This window comes from Nipponia nippon, unplaced genomic scaffold, assembly GCF_047370975.1.
Source record: "Nipponia nippon isolate SJK-2023a ecotype South Korea unplaced genomic scaffold, ASM4737097v1 scaffold_4, whole genome shotgun sequence".
Taxonomy (NCBI): domain Eukaryota; kingdom Metazoa; phylum Chordata; class Aves; order Pelecaniformes; family Threskiornithidae; genus Nipponia; species Nipponia nippon.
In genome coordinates, this window is record NW_028262358.1 from 98,154,058 (window position 1) to 98,176,526 (window position 22,469).

The window sequence follows — 22,469 nt, forward strand, 5'->3', positions numbered from 1 at the left end:
CAGTTTCCTTCATAGTCAAAGGTAAGTGCACACATTAGCCCTCTGCTGATTGACTCTTTGGAAATACAAGTTCTTCATTCTGCTTATACATAAAATAGCTTAGACATGGATTTTTCCCTCCATAATTTTCCCTATGGTAGAAATACTCTTTCTACTATTTCCTTCAGGTGACCCAAACCAAACTCTTTAAAGTACTTCACAACTATACAACAGGAGTTGACTTATATTTCAGTTTGATGGTGCATAGCAAAAGCATTCATTCATAACCTTGAGAACTTCAAAACATTTTTCATGCAAGTCCCTATACTTAAAGACAGAATGCCCTTTTCAGATCTTATGATACAACTATTCTGTCTATTTATTCCTTGGAGAAAAAGCTACGTTCTCATAGGACCAATAATAATAATAATAAACTTAATGACAGAGAAGGGGAAAAAAAAAAGAGGATATAGATATTTAATTTAAATTTTCCTGTTTGTATATTTTAAATGGCAAATATTATTTTTGATTAACACAGCTTTTGAGAACACTGTTTATACTTCACAGATATCAAAGTAAATGTTTCCTGAATAATAAAAATTGTAGATAAATAAGTATCCTACTATTATTGTCAGTGTATAGAATTCTTAGCATAAATACAGTTAACCTTCTTTTCAAGATGTCTGATAATGTGTCATCAGCTAGCTTGTTGAATTACCTAAAACATTAGTAGAGCTTTCTAGTGTCTGTAGCATTTTCATCACTTTAAGGTGACTGTTCACCTTCTCTGTCTCTAAAAAAGGGATTAATATTTATAAAACCAAGATAACTTGGCTCCAAACACAATGAAATAAATAGAGCTAGAAAGGTGTAATGGAACTAGTAAAATGATTTCCGGAAAGTAAGAATGATAGCAGTGGAAAAGTACGTAAATTTTCCTCCAACCAGTGTAAACAAAACTCTGTCTGCTTTGCTCAAAAGATCCTTTTCTCTTGTGCCACAGGCTCGTTGCTTTATTTTTGACACGGTAAGCTCTTAAAGTTCTTACAATGTCATCAGCCATTATAAAGACTCTGTAGTCTTAATTTTTTTAACTCACTAAATAACTGTATTTATCCTTTTGAGTGTGTTGATTTGGCACTTGACTGTCAGCAGCCTGCTGTAGTTGAGCAAAACCCTGTATCATAGTGAGGAGCCCTTCCTGAAGTGATGGCGAGGCTTGGGAACGTGGTCTGTGCTAATTAGTGTTGGTCACTTTGTGCAGAGACTCATCCTCAGCAGTAGCTCTAGCAGTCACAGCTCACACTGTGGCAGAGCCCAAATGATTGTTTTTAAACCCTAAAACAGTCATGCATATAATCCAGTGTTGAAATCTGCTGATTGAACTAGGGAGTGCATTGAAAGCAGCAGGCCTCATCCAGGTGTGTATTTAGGTTGAAAATTAGACATTTGTAGCTGAAAAAACAATCTCTCTATCCCAGAAGTATTTTTCAGACCTGTTCAGCAAAGGCGGTAAGTAATTTGTTTTCTTTCCACTGACACTGGTGGGCCTGTATCTCAGTAAATACAGTGTTGCCGTCACTTGTCGCGGGCTGCAGGCTTTGTGCTAAGGCGGCAGCAGCACAGGGCTTGGGACCTGCCAGGCTTGCTCTGGGCTGGCCTTGGTCTGCTCCTGGCTCCCTTTGAGCTTGCTTACTTCTGGCAGCAGTTGTCTAATGGCCAAGTGATTCTTACCTATGTTGTTTTAGCTTTTGCCTAGATTTGTACTATATTTGTAACTAATAGATAGTGATAAGTTGTTATTCAGTGTAGAGAATGCTGCTATGGCCCTAGAATAAAACTGCAGCATAGAGGAGTACGGGGGTGGGATGGAAGTGGAGGCCTTGAAAACAAAGCCACGGGATGATAAGGAAGGCTCCAGGGCTGTAAACAGGGACTTGGCATCAAGGTCAGTTACCAGTCATTAAAGGAGTATAACCCTGGGAGCTGAGTAAAATCACTTTATGAGTAACAAAGAGAGCAAAGCACAGCATATGTAAAACTTACCATATATGGTGAATTTGGATGGGGTATGGAGGTGCAAAACAATGGAGAAAGAGCAATTTATGTAGCATGTTCACAAACCTAAAAATTACCCCAAGTGCTTCCTGGAGAGAGGAGGAAGAGATTATCACCATCGGTATTATATGTCTTGCAGCAAGGTGCTGCCAACTCACAGCAATGCCCACCCCAGCTAAAGCCATTAACCTTAGGACCCCCCAGGGCAGTGGAAGGGTGAGCATAACAGCAGGGAAAGGGTCAGACACTAGAAAGTTTCTGTATATGTCATTTTACCTGCATGTAAATTGAGCTGCAAGTGTTAGTATGGAACTAGACTACTAATAATTCTTTGATTAGACTTTTACAACTTTATTAAGAAAAAAGAAAAGAAAAGACTTCACATAAGGTATGTTTTTGCCCCTAGTAAGAGTGTAACAGCTTGGTGAGAGTTCAGACAACCTACTTTGTAACTTGGTTGCAACAAATTGGTAATTGGCCTCTCATAAATAAAAATATGGCATTTTGTACTCTCATTAATTAAGGCAAAGTCTTATTCCTGAATCTGAAGGCATCGTGAATGCAGTGGTGTTTAGTTGTGATCATAAGTTTTAAGATTAACATAATCTGCTTAGGAAGCATCTTTAGGTATGGTAATTGTGCATTTCTGGTTATATTCATTAAACAAGTTTGGCTTGTCTAGTTCCAGCAGCAGTTGTCTCATGACCAGGTGGTTCTTACCTATGCTGTTTTAGCTTTTGCTTAGATTTGTGCAAGTGTAGTAACATTGGTAGGTTTGTGAACTCTGTCTCTGTTCTATCAGTTTTCTGGCAGGTAATTTATACATAGATCACTAGTTGTTGATCACAGGGGTCACTGGTTGTAGCCTCTGTTTTGGTACATACCACTTTAATGTGTTAACCTTTCTCCTAAACATTTATTTTCTTTCAGAGGATTTATATTTTTTCTTCATCTAACGTTCACCCCAGGTGTTAGGGCTCCTTCGATAGTGATTCAATGGTTGTGTTATCATCACATTCTTCTAATGATTTGTCTTTATTTTCCTTCTCACCTATCTAAACAAAAATATGATCTAGGTACAGCTTAGTACCTCTTTGCCATTAAGATGTTGTTGTATTTCGTTATGAAAAGCATCAGGAAATAAAGCACCCTTGAACTGAAGGGCCTGTTCGCCCAAGGCAGTACTGAATGTACACAAATCTCTGCTCCATTTTGCCTAAGTAACTATGAGAATTTTAATGCTGCATCAGGTATAGAAAAATAATTGTTGTCACCTGTATCTCCAAAAATTTCCTCTGTTTTAAGCAATGTTCCTTTTACATGCCTGTATTTTATTATGGGATCTCTGTGGCTGACTGCAGGTGTTGTACACCAACTCTCGTAGCTCTTCTGTGTGAGCTCTCCTCACGTACTCACCGTCTCCATCTTCTTCTTCCTGGAGTGAGAATAACTGGTTTAAAAACAAGAGTCAAGGGATGGCTAAGCTCTTTTAGCTTCGCTCTGTACTCTACTGAGAACTATCCCATTCCACTTCATCCATACTCAAATTGTTCTTCTTTATTTTGTTCTTTGTTTCTCCACTGATGGGACCTAGGACCTGAAAGCTTTTTAACCCCCAAACAGGTACCACCAAGAAATTATATCTATTCTGATTTGCTTGTTATCTTATAGTTCACTTGTTACTTTTGCTACAATCAGTGTTGCAGACATCTTGATTTTTCCATTTATGTCCAGATTAAAAATTAATAGGTTTGCATTTGTCAAACTGCACGCTCATTAATTTTCTTCTGTAGCATTGTCCATTGATCTTATGAATAATGGCTCTGTAGCAACAGCACTGTGATTATCATCTTTGTCTAGTCTCTGCTCTATGCTTTTATTTGCAAATTCATGCAAGATATGAAATCCACTGCAATTCTCATATTGTTCTTCAAGTACCCATTGTTTCTTTTCATAGCTGTATTTGTTACATTATAGGAAGTTCTGTGTATTGTATTGACGAAATTTATCTCTGAGATCTACATAATTCCTGCTGCAGGTTTCTTTTCTGTTTTTCTTGGATATTCTGTTATTTCAATTTTATGAGGACACTTTTTATTCATCAATCTGGATTGTGTAATTTTGTTCGCTATGCAAACTCCATTTGTTCTTTCAAGCTCCTTCCAGTAGTTTTATTCAAGCATTTTGTCTGGGGTTCCAGCCAGAAATCAGCTCTCTGTCAGCACACATCCTTTTAAAATGTTAAGGCTGCTTTCTCATCCAGAGATAATTCGTCGTTTTTCTTGGCCCTTATGTTCTTATCACTCACACACTTCACTTTTGCAGAGGTTGGTACTCCTCAAATGTCTGCCATAGAGTTTTATAATTCATTTTCCCTGCTTTGGTTAATGGGAAATTATAAAACACAGCAGGTGTTATGAAATATCTGTTCTCTTTTATGAGGGAGTGGGTTATGGAGCCATGCATCAGGTTAAGGGCAGGTGGACTTCAGCACCGTGTGACAGACGCTGTAAGGCAGCAGATGAGGATAAAGGAAGCCTGAAGCACATAGTGTGAGGGGAACTGGGTTTGGGTATGGAATACAGTACTGTCAGTCTTGGGAGATGAAGGGCATTGGCATGCAGAAGGGAGTGGAAGAGGAGCAGGGGGCAGTTGTCTCTGGAGGGTGGTGTGTGTTTCCTCTGCTGTGCTCAACCCGCAGTGGAGTTAAACATCAGCACCATGCAGTAAATAAGAACCATATTATTAACCTGAGGGTCAGTACTAAGAGAGATTGCCATCACTGATTCAGAAGCCTAGGGAATCTATTCCATTCATTTTATAAATCAGAACTGTTCAGGTCCCAGGTTTGTTGTTGTTTTTGTTTTTTTTTCCTAAGATCCGGTGCCTAAGACTTAACTGCATTTTGATTGTTTTCAGGGTAGTTCTCTACAGTGAATCCATAAGGCTTTCAATGCACACTGTATTTCACTGAGATTCAGTTAGTGTCTACACAAGTAGGCTTAAGCAGTTACAATTCCCATGCTAGGGCTGTGAGTGAATGACTGGGCTGCTGGGTAGACCCTGGCCAAGGCTGTACAAGCTGAACAGACTCTGGAAAACTGCTGGACATGACATGGGAAATCATAGAACATAAAAAGCTATGAGAATCTGACAAAAGTTACAGACAGCAGCGTGGGGAATAGCTGGTGGTTAAGGCAGAATTATATGAGAAACAGCCGAAGTCCACAGGTAATTGGACTGGTACATTAGAGACCTTTAGGGGTGCAGAGTCTTGCAAGGCCAACAGCACCCAGATAACCTTACAAATAACACCATATAAGATAGATTTATGATAATCTCACTCATTTTGCCTTCATGTAACAGATGCTAGAAGGTCTCACAATCCGTCTCACTCCTTACGAGTACTACATGGGGTGTTTATTCATTAGTGTTTTAGTTTGAATCAGTAGCACAGTTTAGAGGCGAGCCTCCTGATCTTTCCCAATGAGTGGGCCATTACTTACAGTGAGCAGAGATCACGGGGCGTGAACTGGACTCCTCTGCTACAAAACTAAACCAAAGCTGGGCTCCAGGACGGCTCTCTGACTTCAAATAGGAACTCAGTTTGTGGAACCAGGCTACAACTAGCAGGAAGCAAAACTCACTGAAGTGCTAGAGAAGGTGTAGTGCTGTCATCCTAAATATAAGTAGTGTGGATGTCAGGTCCGCAGCACTGACCATTTTGCTGTGCATTTGGGCTGTGCTGCTTGCTAAGGAAGACTTACAAAGGTGTTGTCCAACTTCATGTGCTCCTGGGAGAGCTTGTTCACCCATACTGCACTTGGAAAGCTGTATTACCTGCCAGTAGGTGTAACCTTCCATATTGACGAGTGTCTCCTCAACAGTGTGAATTATGTCTGTTGTTTTGCTTGTTAGATGCCTGATACCTGACATACCATTAAATGCAAGGTTACATTCAGTCCTAAAATACTCAGTCATATTCACTGGCTTTGGGAAGCAAAGCTTGGTACAGTGTTTACATGGTCTATGAGTTCTTACTCTTCCATGTTTTTCCTGAAGTAATTTAAGTTTCTTTCTATCAACACAAACACTTGCAGTAAAAGAAGCATTTTTCTGACATTTTACCCTGTTGTGGGAAGAAGTACTGTGTGAAAATTCAGTCTTTAACCCCATGCATTCCACAAGAAGAAACATCATTAGATATCCTCAGAAAGAAATGTTGAGGGTTGCATGGCCCTAGACCGCTGTTTCTAACAGCCGTAGAAATGACTGCTGAGTGGTGACAGAAAGGGTGTGCTGAACCTAGGAGGAAGGTTATAAAATGATGTGTTTTAGGAATTCCTGAGTTTGTTGAGAAAATAAAAGATAAACATCATTACCGTTGTTACCACCATACAAGCATATACCTAACTTTCTGTAAGACACGTCTGCATTATAAAATCATGTTACTGATGTCTTAGCTGTGCAAAATCCTCATCAAAATGAGCCAAACATTATTTTTTACTTTTTCTACATTTGAAAAGAAATCCAATTTATAGTTTTTACAAAGTTTCTTGGTAGTCTTCTCTTGAAAGACAATTTTTGGGGCTTCCTGGGGTTTTTTTTAAGAATCTTAAAAACGCAATATGAAAGAAACTTGCAGCAATTACGAGGATGTCACTTATAACTATTAAAACTTAAGTCTGTTTGAAATACTTCATGTCAAATTATTCCAGAAGCTGCAATCAATTTTTTTTTTTCCAGAAAAGTGAAAAATACTGTAACATCTCATGATGGACTGTTGTATTATGCTCTGGTTCTCATGGACGTTTCAATGAGATTTGAGTGATAAGCTAAAATACCAAAGATACTTTAACTGTAAAGATAAAAATATTTTACCATCTGTACTGCTTATCTTAATTTTTTAGTTATTAGTTGAAAACAATTACGTCAATTTTCAATTTTTTAAAATAAAATAATGGATCACATTTATTGAGTTATGATTTTATCATCATCTGCAAAACGTTGACTTATCATGGAGTCAGATCTAGGGCTCTGGAGCTAAAGGATGTAACCATGGTGTATTCTGTGAAAAATCAGAAAGTCCTTGGGGCTGGATCTTCTACTGTAGATAAAAAGAACTGTATGCATGTTGTTTGAAGCATAGCATCGTGCAAATATTTTTGGTGTCAAGCAATGGTATAGATCAGGCAAGACTAAAGTAAGTGAAGTTAATGCAGAATTAAATAAGCTAAGTAAATAAAATTGCAATCTATTGTTACAATTTTTATATCTTAGATATCTAAATATTCATAAAGTATTATTTTAGTATATACTAAAAAGCTGTAACTTCTTAGCCAATTTTAAGCAAATTAGTTTACTTCTTTTTCTGTGATTATGTTTTCCATCTATAAAATGCAGATATACATACAGATTTTCTTCAAAATTACATTTCTCAAAATATTTTTGAAGACTGAGTTTTCAAGTCATCATTTCTTCAGCATTACTTATTGCTATCTTGTGTAGTAATGACATAAATTTTTCATTATGTTGTCATAGCCAGTGCCATTAATATGATCGCTATTTTATATCTTTGCTATTTATGCAGAGGTAACTACTATGAACGTGTATTACAATTTACATTCACTATCTCAAAGCCTTGTATAAGAAAGTGGATTGACGTTTCAGAACACTACTCTAACATAAAGTAGGATTATTAGACTTATTTTATAGCTGGAAAACTGGGACCCAATGATTGTCAAGATAAATCTAGGTGAGGTGAATTACCATCTTAACCAGTGTACGCTACATTGCATAGGTGCCATTTATCAGAACTGGGACTGGAACTCAGACCTCATGTCTCAAATAGAAGTACTAGTGCATACTTTCCTTTAGCAATACTGAAATGTGCAGCCTGCAGATATTAATTTAATAACTTAAAGACTTTAATAAACAATAGCATTTGTTAAAATGCTCCAAAATGGTTAAATGGATCTTTATTTTATTTTTTTGTAAACAATGAAGATTCAGACAGATTAATGCAGCTTTTCCATTAAGGATTTAATATTTCAGTACTCGCTTCTGGAGTATTTAGCATTTTTTCACTGTGCTGATTAGAATCTGTTGTAGATGGTAATTATGCTGGTTTTATCATTCAAACACTCAAAATTGATTTTTAAATCTTTAAGTGGCTTGTACTAGACTTTTATTTCTCAAAGGGTTTAGAATTGTGCTTATATTATGTCCTTTTGTCATCTTCTCTGTAAATGCTAAATCAATGTAAAATTAGTAGATTCCCAGTTCTAAAAAAATACCCACCCTTTTTTCATAGGAGGAAGAACTAAGGAAAAGTGGAGAAGCCAAATATGCACACCTGAGTGATGAGCTTCACGTATTAATTGAAGTGTTTGCTCCACCTGGGGAGGCGTATTCTCGTATGAGTCATGCCTTGGAAGAAATAAAAAAATTCCTCGTTCCTGTAAGTGGCTTATAGCATTCTCCTGTGACTGGTTGTGGTTTTGCTGCACTGAACGTGTGCCTTCTTTAAGCACCTTTAGCTCAAGGGAAAAAAAAAGTTCTGTTGAACATTCATCTTTCATTCTTTCATCTCAGGGAGATGCCAAACAAGCCATTAATTGTCACAGTTGATCCCCTGATATATTTTCTAGATGTTTTATTATTTCCATTTGTCATTGTTTTTTGCTTTCCTTTCTTGGTTTTTGGAGGGAAGGGTGAATTACTTTTTTTTCTGGTTGCAGACATTAGTCATTAGTATGTGACTACGCTTACAAGATTTTTGAATATTTAAGTCTGTAAAAACATTTTTTTTATATGTAATGATTTATCTAAATATCTTGCTAATGAAGTTAATGAATTTCTTGTGGAGCAAACAGCATGAGCAAAACATTCCTCAGATGTTTCTGTTCAGACAGCTCGTCATGACTCAGACCACACTTTAGCAATCCTCCATTACCTAGGAGAGTGCAGAAACATATTCTAAAGCTGGGAACCTTTTCAGTTTGATTTATACTAAGTATATCGCTTTCTGAAATATTTACCTTTTTGTCTATTGATTTTCCATCAAACTCTGAAATTTGTTTTCTCCATATTCCATGATATTTTCATACTTAAAATTTGTCCTAGAATTTAAGCATATGCATACTAAATACTAAGTAAAGGTTGCTTTGTGTAATAGTAGAATTATGTGAGTTATTGTCTGAGGTCTATCCTAAGATTATTTAACACTCTAAAAATGTCCAGAACTTGCATTCCTTAAAAAAACCATAATGGCAGCTTGTTTCTATTTGTGATAAAAAAATTAAGTTCAATAACTGTTCATATTTCTTGATAATAATGGAAGGATTCAATGAATGCCTTTTTATTATGAGTAATATGAAACCAAGATAAGAGACGTTCAGGTGAGGCATACGCATATTTGCATGGCAGAACTTAAATGTTTTACTTGGTGGCGGCTTCTTGATGAGGGAAAAGGAGAATACATTACAAGTACAATATTTAAGTACAGATTTAAAATGTTCAAATTTTTTAGAGCAACCAAACATTTTTTTAAGAATACAAAATAAGTAACTTAAAATTGTTAAAAATAAACATCTGGGTATTTGTTTTAAATAATAAAGTTTATTGGCACCAAGTGAGCACGCATAAATGAGCTACATTTTAAAGCAGCTGACTCTTTCTGATTCTCCCTTTCCATTCCCTTATTATGCTTCCAGTTTGGGAACACTGGTAATAAAATACTATTTCAAATTCTGGGAAATAAATGTGAGACAAGAAAGCATTTTTTTCATGATTTCTGACTCTGTGTTGAACATACAATATGAAGGATAAAATAGGTCAGCGTAGTAATGCTGCCAACATAATACGGAATCACATTTTGGCTGCAAGTTAATGGTGAAGATCTGCCAAGCCATAACACTGAAAGAAAATTTATAGTTAAGTAAGTAACACATTCCTGAAAAGTCTGGAGTGTTATAGCTAAAAATGGCAACAGGGCCAATTACAAAGATTGCCAGCCTCTGTCCTTGGGATAACCCTATTTCCAGTTGTTCTTGACTTTGCCGAACTTTAATTTGTTTCTCTAAGAGGTTACTGTTTAAAGTTATCTTTGTATATCCTCTTTGTTCTGGAAGAGAGCTCCTGCATTATAGCATGACGCAGTGTTGATGGTACCCATTCCTATGCCCCCTGGATTTTTAACATCCATTATGTATTTTGTCCTGCCTAAGAAAATCTGTTCTGGGTGAATAAGGGAGAGAGAGCAGTGCGTGATGAGAGTGGTGTTAAAATTTGTGGCATGTTGCTGTTGTAAATATTCAGCATCTGTGCAAACATATATTTTGCGTGACACGTTATTTATTGATAAGGATTAAATGTATTTTCCAGCACAAGTATAATAGCTACACTGGAGGAAATATAAAAACAGGTTCTTTGTTATAAGATTTTGAACTTGGTTGGCAGGGGCAATAATCACTCCAAACAAGTAACAATTGTACTTTATGACTTGTTTGTTAGTTTTATCCCCTCTGCTTCATTTCAGATTTACAACAATTTACAAAGCAATTATTAACTGGCTGGTTACAACATGTGTCAAGGGGTTTACACTCAAAAAGCTTGCACTAGATAATTCCCTTTTTGTTCCCTATTTATGGCATCTCTTGAATTTGTTTTATGATGTTTTGTTGTTTATAAGACCTAATTTATTGCAGCAGTGAATACTAGAATTGCATGACAAGGATGAAAGTAGTAGAATCTAGCAGTTTTATTTATACCAAATCAAGGATGTAATAAACTATTCAAATGAATTTTCACAGTGCTTATGAATTTTGTGAAGTTTAAGTGAAATATTGCCCTCAGAAATTACACTGATTGTGTCAGTAAGATGGAAGAATGTTTTTATACTTTATCCGTAAGTTTTAGTGAGGCTGAATTTTAAAATAAATGCCTAGAAAACATAATAATAGAAAAAGAGAAAAATATAGAATAGGACTGAGGAAAAAAAAATGAACCTTTATTAACTGAAGCAAAGTTTTAATGAACAAGTACTTTTGATTTAGATGTAATTACTTAATTTTCACCTTCGACGTTGCCCAAGAATAGTATCAAAATTTTTACTAGTGAAGATTGCACCTCCAAGTCAGAGGCAGAAACCAAATACCGCTATTTACACTGGCTGTTCCACATGTTAACACGTTTCAAAGCTGCAGGCAGCTTGGCCTCAGGTGGTGCATTGGGATCCATCCCTCCAACAGGCATTTCAGTGAAGGATTGAACCCCCAATGTCTGCAGCCTTCGGTAGTTTTCTGACTGACACGCTTTTAAAGCCAAGCTGCTTCATTTACTGTCTGCTGCTTCCATTTTGCAAATGGCTTAAGGTCTGCCTGGGAGCTGCCGTCGGGCCGTTGCTAACTGGTGGATAAGATTTATTTTGCAACTGACTTTCCTAGATCTTTTGTCAGTTTTATGCAGAACTTGGGCTTTTTTTTTTGGGGGGGGACACTTATATCCAATTACTAGCTAGATATTGTGCTCCATTTTATTTTGATGTTTATTCTCAATATGAAAATTTGAATATAATCAAAATATGACAGATCAAAAGACCCATGATTAAGTACATACGGTTAATACCTCGGAGTTTTGAAACACAACTGCCAGCTCCATTTTTATTTTGGCAACCTAGTGAAAATAAAAACCAAAATGTGCTCCCCCAAGTCAAGGTTTTAGGGTAAAGATCGAATTTGGAACTGCTGTTAACATAATGTAAGTTGTCCAGTATTAGGTATGAGGAAAGTACGAACAGTAGAGATACTTAGGAGGGGGACGTGTTTTGCAGATTCACCTCTGTAGCCAACATAGATTTGATAAAATCCATAGGTATCTGACTACGAAGTACTTCTGACCCCAGACTGCCAGGGACCTAGGTCTGGGTGAGGAACTTAAGGCTGATGTTATGTCTCAGTGCCTCAGAATGGGATGCAAGGTCAGTGAACTAGAACAGGAGATGTTTAAAATGGCCAATATGGGGGGGAAATAGCTTAGCAGCTTTTCAAACTTTGCTGATTTTAAAAGGTTCATAGCTCTTAAATGCTGTGAAACTTTCTTCACCATTAATAAGCAATGAAATGCTACATCATTCTTATCAGATATGACTATACCATTCTGATTTACATCCAAACGTACAAATATATTTTCTGAACAAGCTGTTATTTCCATAAGGTAAGGGGCTATACCATCATTAGGAGTTCTGTGCTTCCTAACACATGCAAAATCTTTTTCTGATAACCATTTTTATCCCTTTAAGCAGAGCATTTTTATTTGACATGGTTAGCATCCCTTGGGATGAGGAGGGAAGCAGATACTGATCATTCATTTTATGTGTGAGTGCTCTGTAATAGGGAGCTATTATGTAGAGGGCAGGTTGCAGCTGCGGTGACACGACGGCTTTAAAAAGATTGTTTACAACTGTGCGGTCAGATGATCAGAAATGGAACCAATTACCACTTTAAGAGCTACTGTTCAAATTATTTGCATACATTTTCCTAGCCACTTGTATCTGCTTTAAATTGAGGCATATTGGCAACACTCAAAGGTTGGGAATAAACACATGGTCATTTAATGCAGTCCAGTTGATGGGTGATCGCTCATGATGATCAGACTGTATACCTCGGTATTTTCTGAAGGTGTTAATCAGATCAGATCAGATTCCTTTATTAGGAATCAGTGCAATGAGGCAGCAGGTGAATGCAGGCTTTTATGTCGTTGCTGTGAATTCAAGCTACAATACCTCCCAAGCTATCTTGAGAATGCGTAAATCTCTTATTGAATAGTTAACTTCAATCCTTTTCTCTCATCTTGCTTCATACCATTGATTGAAATAGTTTTCTTGCTAGTAATTTAAGAAGAATAAACGTTCTCACTGATCTAGCTTCCAACATCAGCTCTTTGGTCTTCCTAACTAAAGATGGAAAATTATTGAGGAAAAAGAGCCTTTCAGTGAAAAAATAAAGTTACTAATTTCATACTGGAAGTTATTCATGCCAGCAGTTGGTATGAAAAAATTGAGATTTGTGAGGAATTGAAAACAAACTTTGATACCAGTTCGTTTCAGTTGGAACAATTAAATAATCTTAGAGTTTGATCCCTTGAAGGTCTTCCTCTATCCAACGTTTCAAAAGAAATTGTACTTCAAGCATATGTTTGCTCTCTCTATAGTAAGTCATATATACTACAGACCAAAGTTACTAATGATCTGTTATGCCATGTTGTGCTGGCTATATTGTGGTATATACAGCACACAGTAACAATTTGTTGTCAAAAAAAAGTTTTGACTGTTTTATAACAAGTATGTGTAGGTATATGACTTTTATTTTGCATGTTTTTGATTAGTCATCTGAATTTCTTCTGTGCTCCAGTATAATATGAAATCTCTATTTACATACCATTTCACACTCCATGGTTTTATAATCTTACTTTTGTTTCTAAATTAGCTATATTATTGGGGTTTTTTTCAGTCTTTTTGTCCTCTTTCGAAGATATCTCAACAGGGGAAATATTTCTCTAACTGTGATGGTGAGCAGCGGCGCAGCTCTGTTTCTGAGAACAGACATCTTTTATACCTGTCAAAGTAAATAATTTATACTTGCACATTCTGCAAAGGTACTTGCAGTAATAAATAATTACTACAGTAATTATTTAAAAGCTGTGATAAGGAAATTATTTGAGCAGCTGTTTCAGTTGTGCTGGGTTCTGTTTTTCCCAGTGTACAACATCTCAGGCAATTTCACATACGAGTTTTGGTAATCAAGGAAAAAAATTCAGAGATTCTGTCGAGGCCTAAAATGTCATAGCGCCTTACCACTTCACAGCTTTTTTTCCTAAATGTTACTTATCAAATCAAATTATCATAAATATGTTCAAACGCAAGTGTACTCAAGAGAGTTATCATAACTTGTGGACAGTGGTTCTTGACTTTTTACAGACTGTGGAGTTTTTCTTAACCACTATATTGGCTGATTGAGCAGCAGCACTTGCGTAGTTTAAATCACTCATTTTAAGTTTGATGAAAATAACCCTAAATCTATCCCTCAAAGTGAAGGTTTGGGGATGGAGATGTATACTAAAATGGCCTTTTTAACTGAAAATTAAACTCCGGTATTTCTCAATTGACTGAATTCTTATGTACTTACTGATACACAATACAGACTACTGGTTCTTTCTGCTGTGAAGCTATAAAATGGATAGCAACACAAAGACCACATAGTTCCTCAAATGTCTTCTAATTTGTGTGATGACGAGCAGGTCGCCTGTTCGTATGCCAGACCAACAAGTATCTTTTGCCTAGGCTTAGCTACCCAGCTACTTCAAGGTGGTATAGCTGCTTCACAGACTCACGTTGATACTCCCGCTCTGAGTGGATGAAGACCTTTTTAGATATGCAGAGACATATTTAGTCTGTGAAAGCAATCCCTTGGTGATCTCTCTCTGACACACAAAGGAATCAATAGAAAAGGCACAGCCTTATTGCTAGAGCCAGCCCTTTGTTTTGCCTTTCAGATTAACCAGAGACATTAACCTGATTGGGGATTTTACACTGACGATTAATCTGAGCATACTACTGAGACGTGGCGGTAGTTTAAAGAAATATTTACAGCTTGCTTAGTGAGTCTGTATTCATCAGCAATTTTATAGGCTTGTCTTGCTGCTTGCTCTTACTAGGATGTAGGTTTTTCACCAGTGACAGACCAGAAGCAATGACTTGGGTGTAGGTGATAAAATTCATGCAGAGAAATTGGAATCCTACAGTATTGCTCCTGGTTTCTTAACAGCAGGTCTGTAATACATAGCAAGAAGTTGGCTATGGTATTGCACATTAGACTGTACAAACCCCTTCGCCTCACAGGGACCACCAGACCCTCCTACGCATCTGGCGTTTCATTTAAGAGCTGTGTGTGTGAGTATGAATTTGGGCAGTCTCATCAATGGCAGTAAAGGTTGGGTATTTGACCCACTGAAGAAGCTGCAACTTCATGGTCCGAAAATAAAACTCCATGTGGTTCTATATAGAAGTAGGCATGAAAAGTGGGTCTAAAATAATTGTTTTTCATGCAAAGAATTACTTCGTAATGTGAATGAAAAAGAAAAATGATGTTGTTTTCTGTTGCAAGATGTTGTTATGTGTTTCCATCATATATACTAGTCTCTTTTTTTTTTTTTTATTCAGCCATCAATATGAGGAAAGAAAAGGACAATATTGGGATTATAAACATAAGACTGGAAGCAAGGAGATAAGAGTTATTTATTTTGATTCTTTAAAAGAATTGGTTTGTGACTTAGCCAGGTTACATTATCTCTGTTTCACTTATTTCACCAAAATGACAATGGGATTTTTGAGGTTTAATTCATTTGTGGAGGTAGATTCAAATAACAAATTTATTTTCTTGCTTTAATTCAAATTGAAAAGCATACTGCAAATAATACCTGAGCAGCATGTAGGGTTTTTTGGTTTTGTTTTGTTTGGGTTTTTTGTTTCCTTGTTTGCTTTTTAAAAAGGGGGAGAGAGAAGGTTTTGATGGCATTTTTAAACTTTATATCGATTTTTTTTCAATGTAGCAAAGGTCAGTGTAGCCAATTCTGACGATGCAGAGTGAGCTCGGTTAGGAAAGCATAAAAGAACAGGCACAAATACAGAGTAATCTTTCCTCTGTTGTGTTCTTTCAGCTTCCAGCAGTCAAAAATTGAATTTTTTCAAGGCTGTATCCAGACCATCTTGCCTTATACCCTGTGGTAGATTTTTCTTCTCTTCCTTGAGCTTGTCAAATGCTTATTTGAACCTTAGTTAAGTTTTTGGCCTCAGACAAACATCAGGTGGCAATGAGTTTGACAGCTAATCATGCATTGTGTGTAAAAACAAAAACCAAACCCCAAAAGCCCACTTCCTCTGTTTTAAAGCAGCTGCTTAACATCTTATGAGTGCCCTCATCTTCGTGCATGGTTAAAAGCAATGGATAATCTTACACCAATCCTCACTCTTACATTGCTCTGGATTTGTTTCTTTCCTAAGCCCCCCATCTTTTCTTGTACAGAAGTGGAGGTAGCTCTGATTATCTGTGTGGCATACCCCTGACTATCCTTTCCACATCTTTCTGTGTCTTCTTTAACTTACACCCTTTTTTTTTTTTTTTGTTGGTATGAGATGGCTAGGATGGCACACAGTAGCTTCATCTCAGTAGTCAAGAAGCAGTATGCTAATGAAAGAGATCTTCTGTTATTTTATGGTTCAGTGCCAGTTTTTTTTCTAATACTATCTACCATTCTTCCTGCTTGCACTGATTTGATGTTTTCCGAATGCCATTTGTAAAAAATCCAGGGCATCTTTCTTGAATGATAATAACTAAGTTAGAGCTATTTATTTTCAGTATTTTAATGTTTATCAATACTTCAGTTTAATTATTTTTGTGTGCATTATTTTGCATTTATCAACACTCGGGTTTTTTCTGCCAGTTTTATTTCTAATAATTGAGTATAATGAAATCTTTCATCAATTCTTTGCAGTAACCTTTAGATTTTATTGCCTCGAATAACTTTAAATTAAATGCTGTCACTTCACTATTCAAATTTTTTATATAATTTATGAATATGATGAGCAAAACAGCTTTTTTGAATCACTCAATAAACTCTTCCCCTCAGAAAACAGAAAATTGTAAAAAAGGCCCAGCTATTCTTAATATTCTTTCTCCTATAACCAAAGAGAGAATTATTAATCAACAAGGTGCTCTCTCTTTGGTGTGGATAATGAGAGTTTTGGTTTCCACCCATGGAGATCTTTAAAAATGGATGTCTCATTTGCTCTGTGCCATGCCATATGACATAAACCTGTTCAGAAATTATCACTATGAAGGATAAAGGTACATTCATCCACAGAATGGACTTCTACAAGACCAGTGACAACAGCCTGAATACATTCAGTATGTGCAAACATGAGAAGGTTTCACTAAGTAAAGGATATATATTTGTATATATTCCTGATGTTTTGAAAGGTTTAAAGTGACCTAATGGCAAGGAATAATATGAGAAAACTTCATTGACATGAGAGATTCTTAAAAGAAAAAAAAGTTCAAATATCAGGTTGAAAAGAAAAGGTTGCTGGTTGACTATGAAAACACCTTTCTACAGAAAAACAATAACTTGAGCTTAATATGTTTTGGTTCAGCCTCAGTGATGAAGGGATGGGAAGAACTTATAAACAATCACTGCATAAAAATCAGGAAAAGATGCAGAAGACAGATTAATAGCAATTAAATTTATAAAATAAAAATTCCATATTTAATCGAATAGTTGTGAAGGAAACGTGGCCAGCAATGCAATGATGATACAAATGAGTTCAAGGAACATTAGAAATAAAAGGAATCCTAAAAAATATATAGACTTCAATCCCTGGAGATGGTAACTTTATCAATAACATTAATGATGCAGAAAAAGCAGGATGTTTCCATAAATATCAGTTGTGTAACTGGTTTTCCAGTTACATATACATATACATATTTTTATATAGGATGGTGTGTAGTTGTATCTTACTGAAATGATGCAATACTTTGCAGTTACTAGTACAGTAATGTTAATTTTAAGAAAACCTGTTTAGAAAAAAGTCAGGGAACTGGAAAAGAGGTCATAGTGTGCTGGTCCGAGAGTAGTTCTGTGAGCAGCAGAGCTAATGAAGGCTGATTTCTAGTGACTTCATGTCTCGTGTTTGAATTTTGGGGGGTCAGGTAATGTGTGTTCTCTGACTGAAACTTTTATGTATTTCAGACATTCACAACTTCATACATTTGTGGGGTTTTTTTGGTTGACCGCATGTGGGCATTTGCTCTTCAGTAAGGGCACTAACAGTATCTTCCTCACCCTTCTGAAGGAGCACTTTCAGGAAACTGGGAAGGACTGACTGAGGACTGCTGGACATCTGTCAGGTACAGCTGGAGTTGACCAATGAGTCAAAAGTTAATTGGGTTGGAATGACAAGCAGTGGAATAGAAACGTGGCCAGTGAAAGAAAAACTTGTGGTAGCAGTGTGACTATGTGGTGATTATGCTGTGACCAGCCTGACACCAGTCCTTCACTGAATAGTTGGGAAAGATTGCAACGTATAAAAAAAAATCAAACAGGAATCTAACCACTGCTTTAATGTTTTTATGGCTTGATAAAAAGAAATTTGTCAACAAATCTGATTTCATATTCAATGCAAAAGTTTTTTAATAAAATTAATTGTTAGTGACACCTGATTTTCCTGTAAAAATCTATCCCTTGTATGATGCAAGTGAATGGCTCAAAACTTCTTAATAAGAAAGCTTGCCTAAATAGGTGTGTTGGTCTGTAGCAATTTTCTTAAGGAGTTGGTATGTGAAACTTCTTTGTCTGTCAAACCTGGTTTGTGTATCAAATTTTGAAGATGGAGATTTGCGTCTTGATATTAGATTATTTCATTTCAGCATATTCCTCTCTCAACACAGCAAGTTCCTTTGGGTGAGACCTGCAGAGGGACACAAGTGGTGCAATACTTAGACCCTGTAGAAAACTCTGTAGCCATTAAACAGGTGAAGAGACTTCTTGTGTGAGAGTGGTGTCTCAAAGTGCATCCCCAGCCATCAGCCTGCTTACACTAACATGTAAAAAATGGTGAGAATTAGGATGCATCTTATATCCTCCCTCCCTGCTAGGTTTAGACACTTTACTTTGGACACATCAAGATGAGAGACATACCTCCAGATAAAATAAGCATGAAACTAGAAAAGGATTTTAATAAGGAATCATTATCTGGAGCTGCGCATAGTCCATTGACTACAAAGAGAAACCATTGGTGACTTAGATTAAAACAAAATGAAACTCTGATAGGTACATAAGTCTTTTTTTAAAAGAAAGTCTATATGAAATGTAATCTTTCTGAAGAGTCACATGATGACACTAGAGTCTAGTGATGAATTTTGTTCAGAGCTGACTGGAGACCTTATGGAGAAAGAGGAGTGAGGCATTCTGGTACCCACAGCTGTAAATGGGAGTCAGTTGGGAATGATGGGACGGAATCTCACTAGTGAATACAGGCAGGAGCTCGTTCAGAGAGGAAAGCTGAGGATGGATGCAGAAGTTGACAAAAGCATGCTCAAGAAGAAATATCTCATATTTCCTATTTAAATGACCAGAGTACAATTACTATCTACCTACTTGCTTGCCATTTTCTCTCAGCTGTTTGAAAACTCCTTGATGCACACAGTTTATTTTTACACTTCTTACTAACTAAACACGGAAGAAAATTGAAACTATCTCCTTTAGACATGCTAGAACAAGATTTGTGTCTGTTGGACACTAATTCAACTTCAGCATAAATTTCATGGCTGCATAACTTACAAATGACTGAGTAACAACTCAGTTACAGCACTGTTGAAAATCAGAGTTTTTAGGGCCAGATTGGAGGAGGTGAGAAATTTTTGGAAGCAGGCAGTGTGACAAGCTGGGCAGGATCTGTGGCTACTTCTGACTAAGGTACATACTTACATTTCTGTTTATAATGGATACTTACCACAGAGTTAGCCTGAGCAGGGTAGTACAAAAAGGAACTTCAAACAATGAAACGTCCTTATTTTTCAGAATTTTCCCTTTGATTGTTTCTTCGCTTTTATAAACTGTGTTAAAATTCAAAAGTAAGATTTTGAACAGTAGTTGACCCCGAGCTCTTAATTAGGTTCCAAGATTAGACAGATGCTGTCTGGGAATTGTCAGTGGGACAACTGGCAGGGAAACACAGGCAGAAGGTGATTTTTTCCAACCAGTGAGGGCTTCAAAGGGTCATGAAGAACTTTGCAGAGAAAAAAGAATCACTTTTAGAGTGACAACTAATAGCTGTTCATTGTTTTCATTATTTGCTTTACATCATTGTTCCTTTTGAGGAAGTGGATAAATAATGCTTTGTTCTAAAGACACTATTTCTGAGTTGTTTTAATCTACTCACAAGTCCCTAGCCTGATTTCCTTAGGTGCCAAACACATGTGGGCCACCGAGTTACAACAGACAGGGAAAAGCAATCAAGAGGTGTAAAATAACAGTAGTTACAGCAGGTTCAGGAAACCAGAGCTATTATCTCAGAGGGGCTAAGGAAAACCTCTCAATGTCAAAAAGGGCAATTGCTTTTGTAACATGGTGCTAAGTTACATGATAAACAGCTATAATCCCTGCCCAGTCGCTTTCCTTAAACTGATCGGTTGAAAATCGGTGAAAGGAACCAATGCTAAAGTAAACAAAGATTTTGCTCTGATTTTGATTGAGGTTTCTTTTCTGCCTATAGGCACATCAGAAAGACAGATCATGCCTTGGGTATTGGCTAGTCGACGCTTTTCTCTGTATCATGCTTTGAAAAGCACTTAATAGATTTACGTCAGTCTGTAAAACAAACTATATCCAGGGTAGGAGCTTGCATACCAAACTGAAAGCTGGTGCAGTTAAAAACAGAGGTGATATAAAGCTCTGAAAAATATTTGTGCAATGGGAATCCTGACAGTCTGCTTCACTAGAACATCTCCAATGTAGTACGGTGATTCATGTCATAAAGTGGTATGAGTCCCACATACGTTATTGCATACCTGCATGAGAATGTGGTTTTACCATTTCCATCTGTCTCTCAAACAGTATGAATATGTTGCAGTATGTTTAAAGAGATCTCTGGTTTAATTTGGTTAATCAGCCTTCACTCAGAGCTCAACTTTTTGCATGGTCAGAAATCCTATTTTCTGCTGGAATGCAAAAGCCCATTTTGTTTTGTAGTGCAATCATGTACTGCAATATTACTTAAAAAATAATTTCTCCTGTGCCACATATAAAACTAAACAGCTATCTGAGTCATATCCTTATTATTAAAATGGCAAACAAACAAAATCTGAATGTATTTCATTTTCTGCCAAACCCTAGCCTGTTTTTATGTAAATTACTGTATCCAGGGGCCATAGTCAAAGGCTATTTATACAGTGTATCAATTAAATCTTGACTTGCATGTCAGCCCTTTAGTCAGTTCTGAGCTAGAAGTGATTTTATATAGTTTAAGGCCAGAGAGAACAGAGAATCTACATTGAGTTTGTGTATATTATTATATATTATTATAATGTATGTATTGTGTTCCATATAATGATATATATCGCTATACTTACTAGAATGTATATTACTATAATATAGTGTAGTCTATTATTGGCTGTTGGATTTCATCCAGCTACCCTTATACCGAGACCACCAGATTTAGTTGCGCATCCTGCTCTCAGGTCATCCAACTGCTCTGCACCATCAGTGCTCTGCTACTGCAGAGGAAAACTACCTGAATGAGCCAGTGAGGACTCTTATTTATGGAAAAAATGAGTCTTTCCAACCAGTCTGATCAGAGATTGAGAGTCAGGAAGGGAAGGAGAATCCCTTTTTGATCGTAAACCTGGCCGTTTTCCTTCTGCTTCCAGCAGTAAAGCATTATGTGATGCACTTGAGAGGTTTCTCCCTACTGGCATAAACTGACTGGTGTCCTGTCTCTAAAGGTGACAGGTTTCTTGTGGCTCACAAGTATTTCTAGGGAAAATAGTTGTAAGGATAGGAAAGAATGTATCTGCCTGGTGTCGTATCGGGGTCAGAAAAGCTTCTTGACCCTTCTAAGCGACTTACGCACGTCTTCTTTAGGCATGTATTGAGCATGACAGGAATAATCTAGGCAGCTCTGTGTCCCTGTAACTTGAGAAGAGGAAATCAAGGGAGAATTTATAGATTCATGGATTCTGAAACCAGAAAGTAAGATTATTCCCTTTGAGCCCCAGCCTGCACAGGTGGTAGAATTTCTCCTAAAAACTGTACTAAATATATGTTTCAGAAAGATACCAAATCTCACTTCAAACACTCCAGGTGATCTGGAGTTCATCATCTTCCTGCTCAGCTTTAATTACCCTTACTGGTAGGAAATGATGTCTGTTTTCAAGGTTGGTGCTTTTTTGCCCCTAAATTCAGTTTCCAGTTGGGAGTTCTGAGTCTTTGCCACATTAACAGCACCACCTGCTCTCTCCAGTTATCAGTTATCTCTTTCCTCAAACCCGTTCTTCAGTAAACAAAATATTGTTGTTAAGCCTCATTTCATAAGGTGTTTTGTTTTGTTATTTTTTTTCTTTTTTTGGGTCTTGAACTAATTTCCTCAGCCTCTCCTTGCACTCTGCAGTAAGTCTGAATTCCGGACACAATAGTCTAATAGTCTTGTGTAGAAACAGAACAGCAGGCACAGCTCTTCATTAGACCCTTGACCGTAATACTGACTAAGTAATGATTCCAAACTAGTCTCTCCTCTCTAAGACAGTCTGCATATACTGTTCACAAATGTTTTCAAAATGTATTTGACCACTCTCTCGTGTGAACTCTTGAATCCTGACCCT

At 36.8% G+C, this 22,469-nt stretch overlaps 1 protein-coding gene across 2 annotated transcripts in view; it reads left to right on the forward strand.

The window, feature by feature from the left end:
* KHDRBS2 (KH RNA binding domain containing, signal transduction associated 2) overlaps window positions 1-22,469 on the forward strand; it is a 427,208-nt gene that overhangs the window by 230,978 nt on the left and 173,761 nt on the right. For both annotated transcript variants that reach the window (XR_015708349.1, XM_087775407.1), the window contains exon 4: window positions 8,351-8,497. Coding sequence is in view for 1 of the 2 variants with exons in the window: in XM_087775407.1 (XP_087631533.1) it covers window positions 8,351-8,497 (147 nt within the window). In the remaining variant the exon portion in view is untranslated. The remainder of the gene's footprint in view (window positions 1-8,350; window positions 8,498-22,469) is intronic.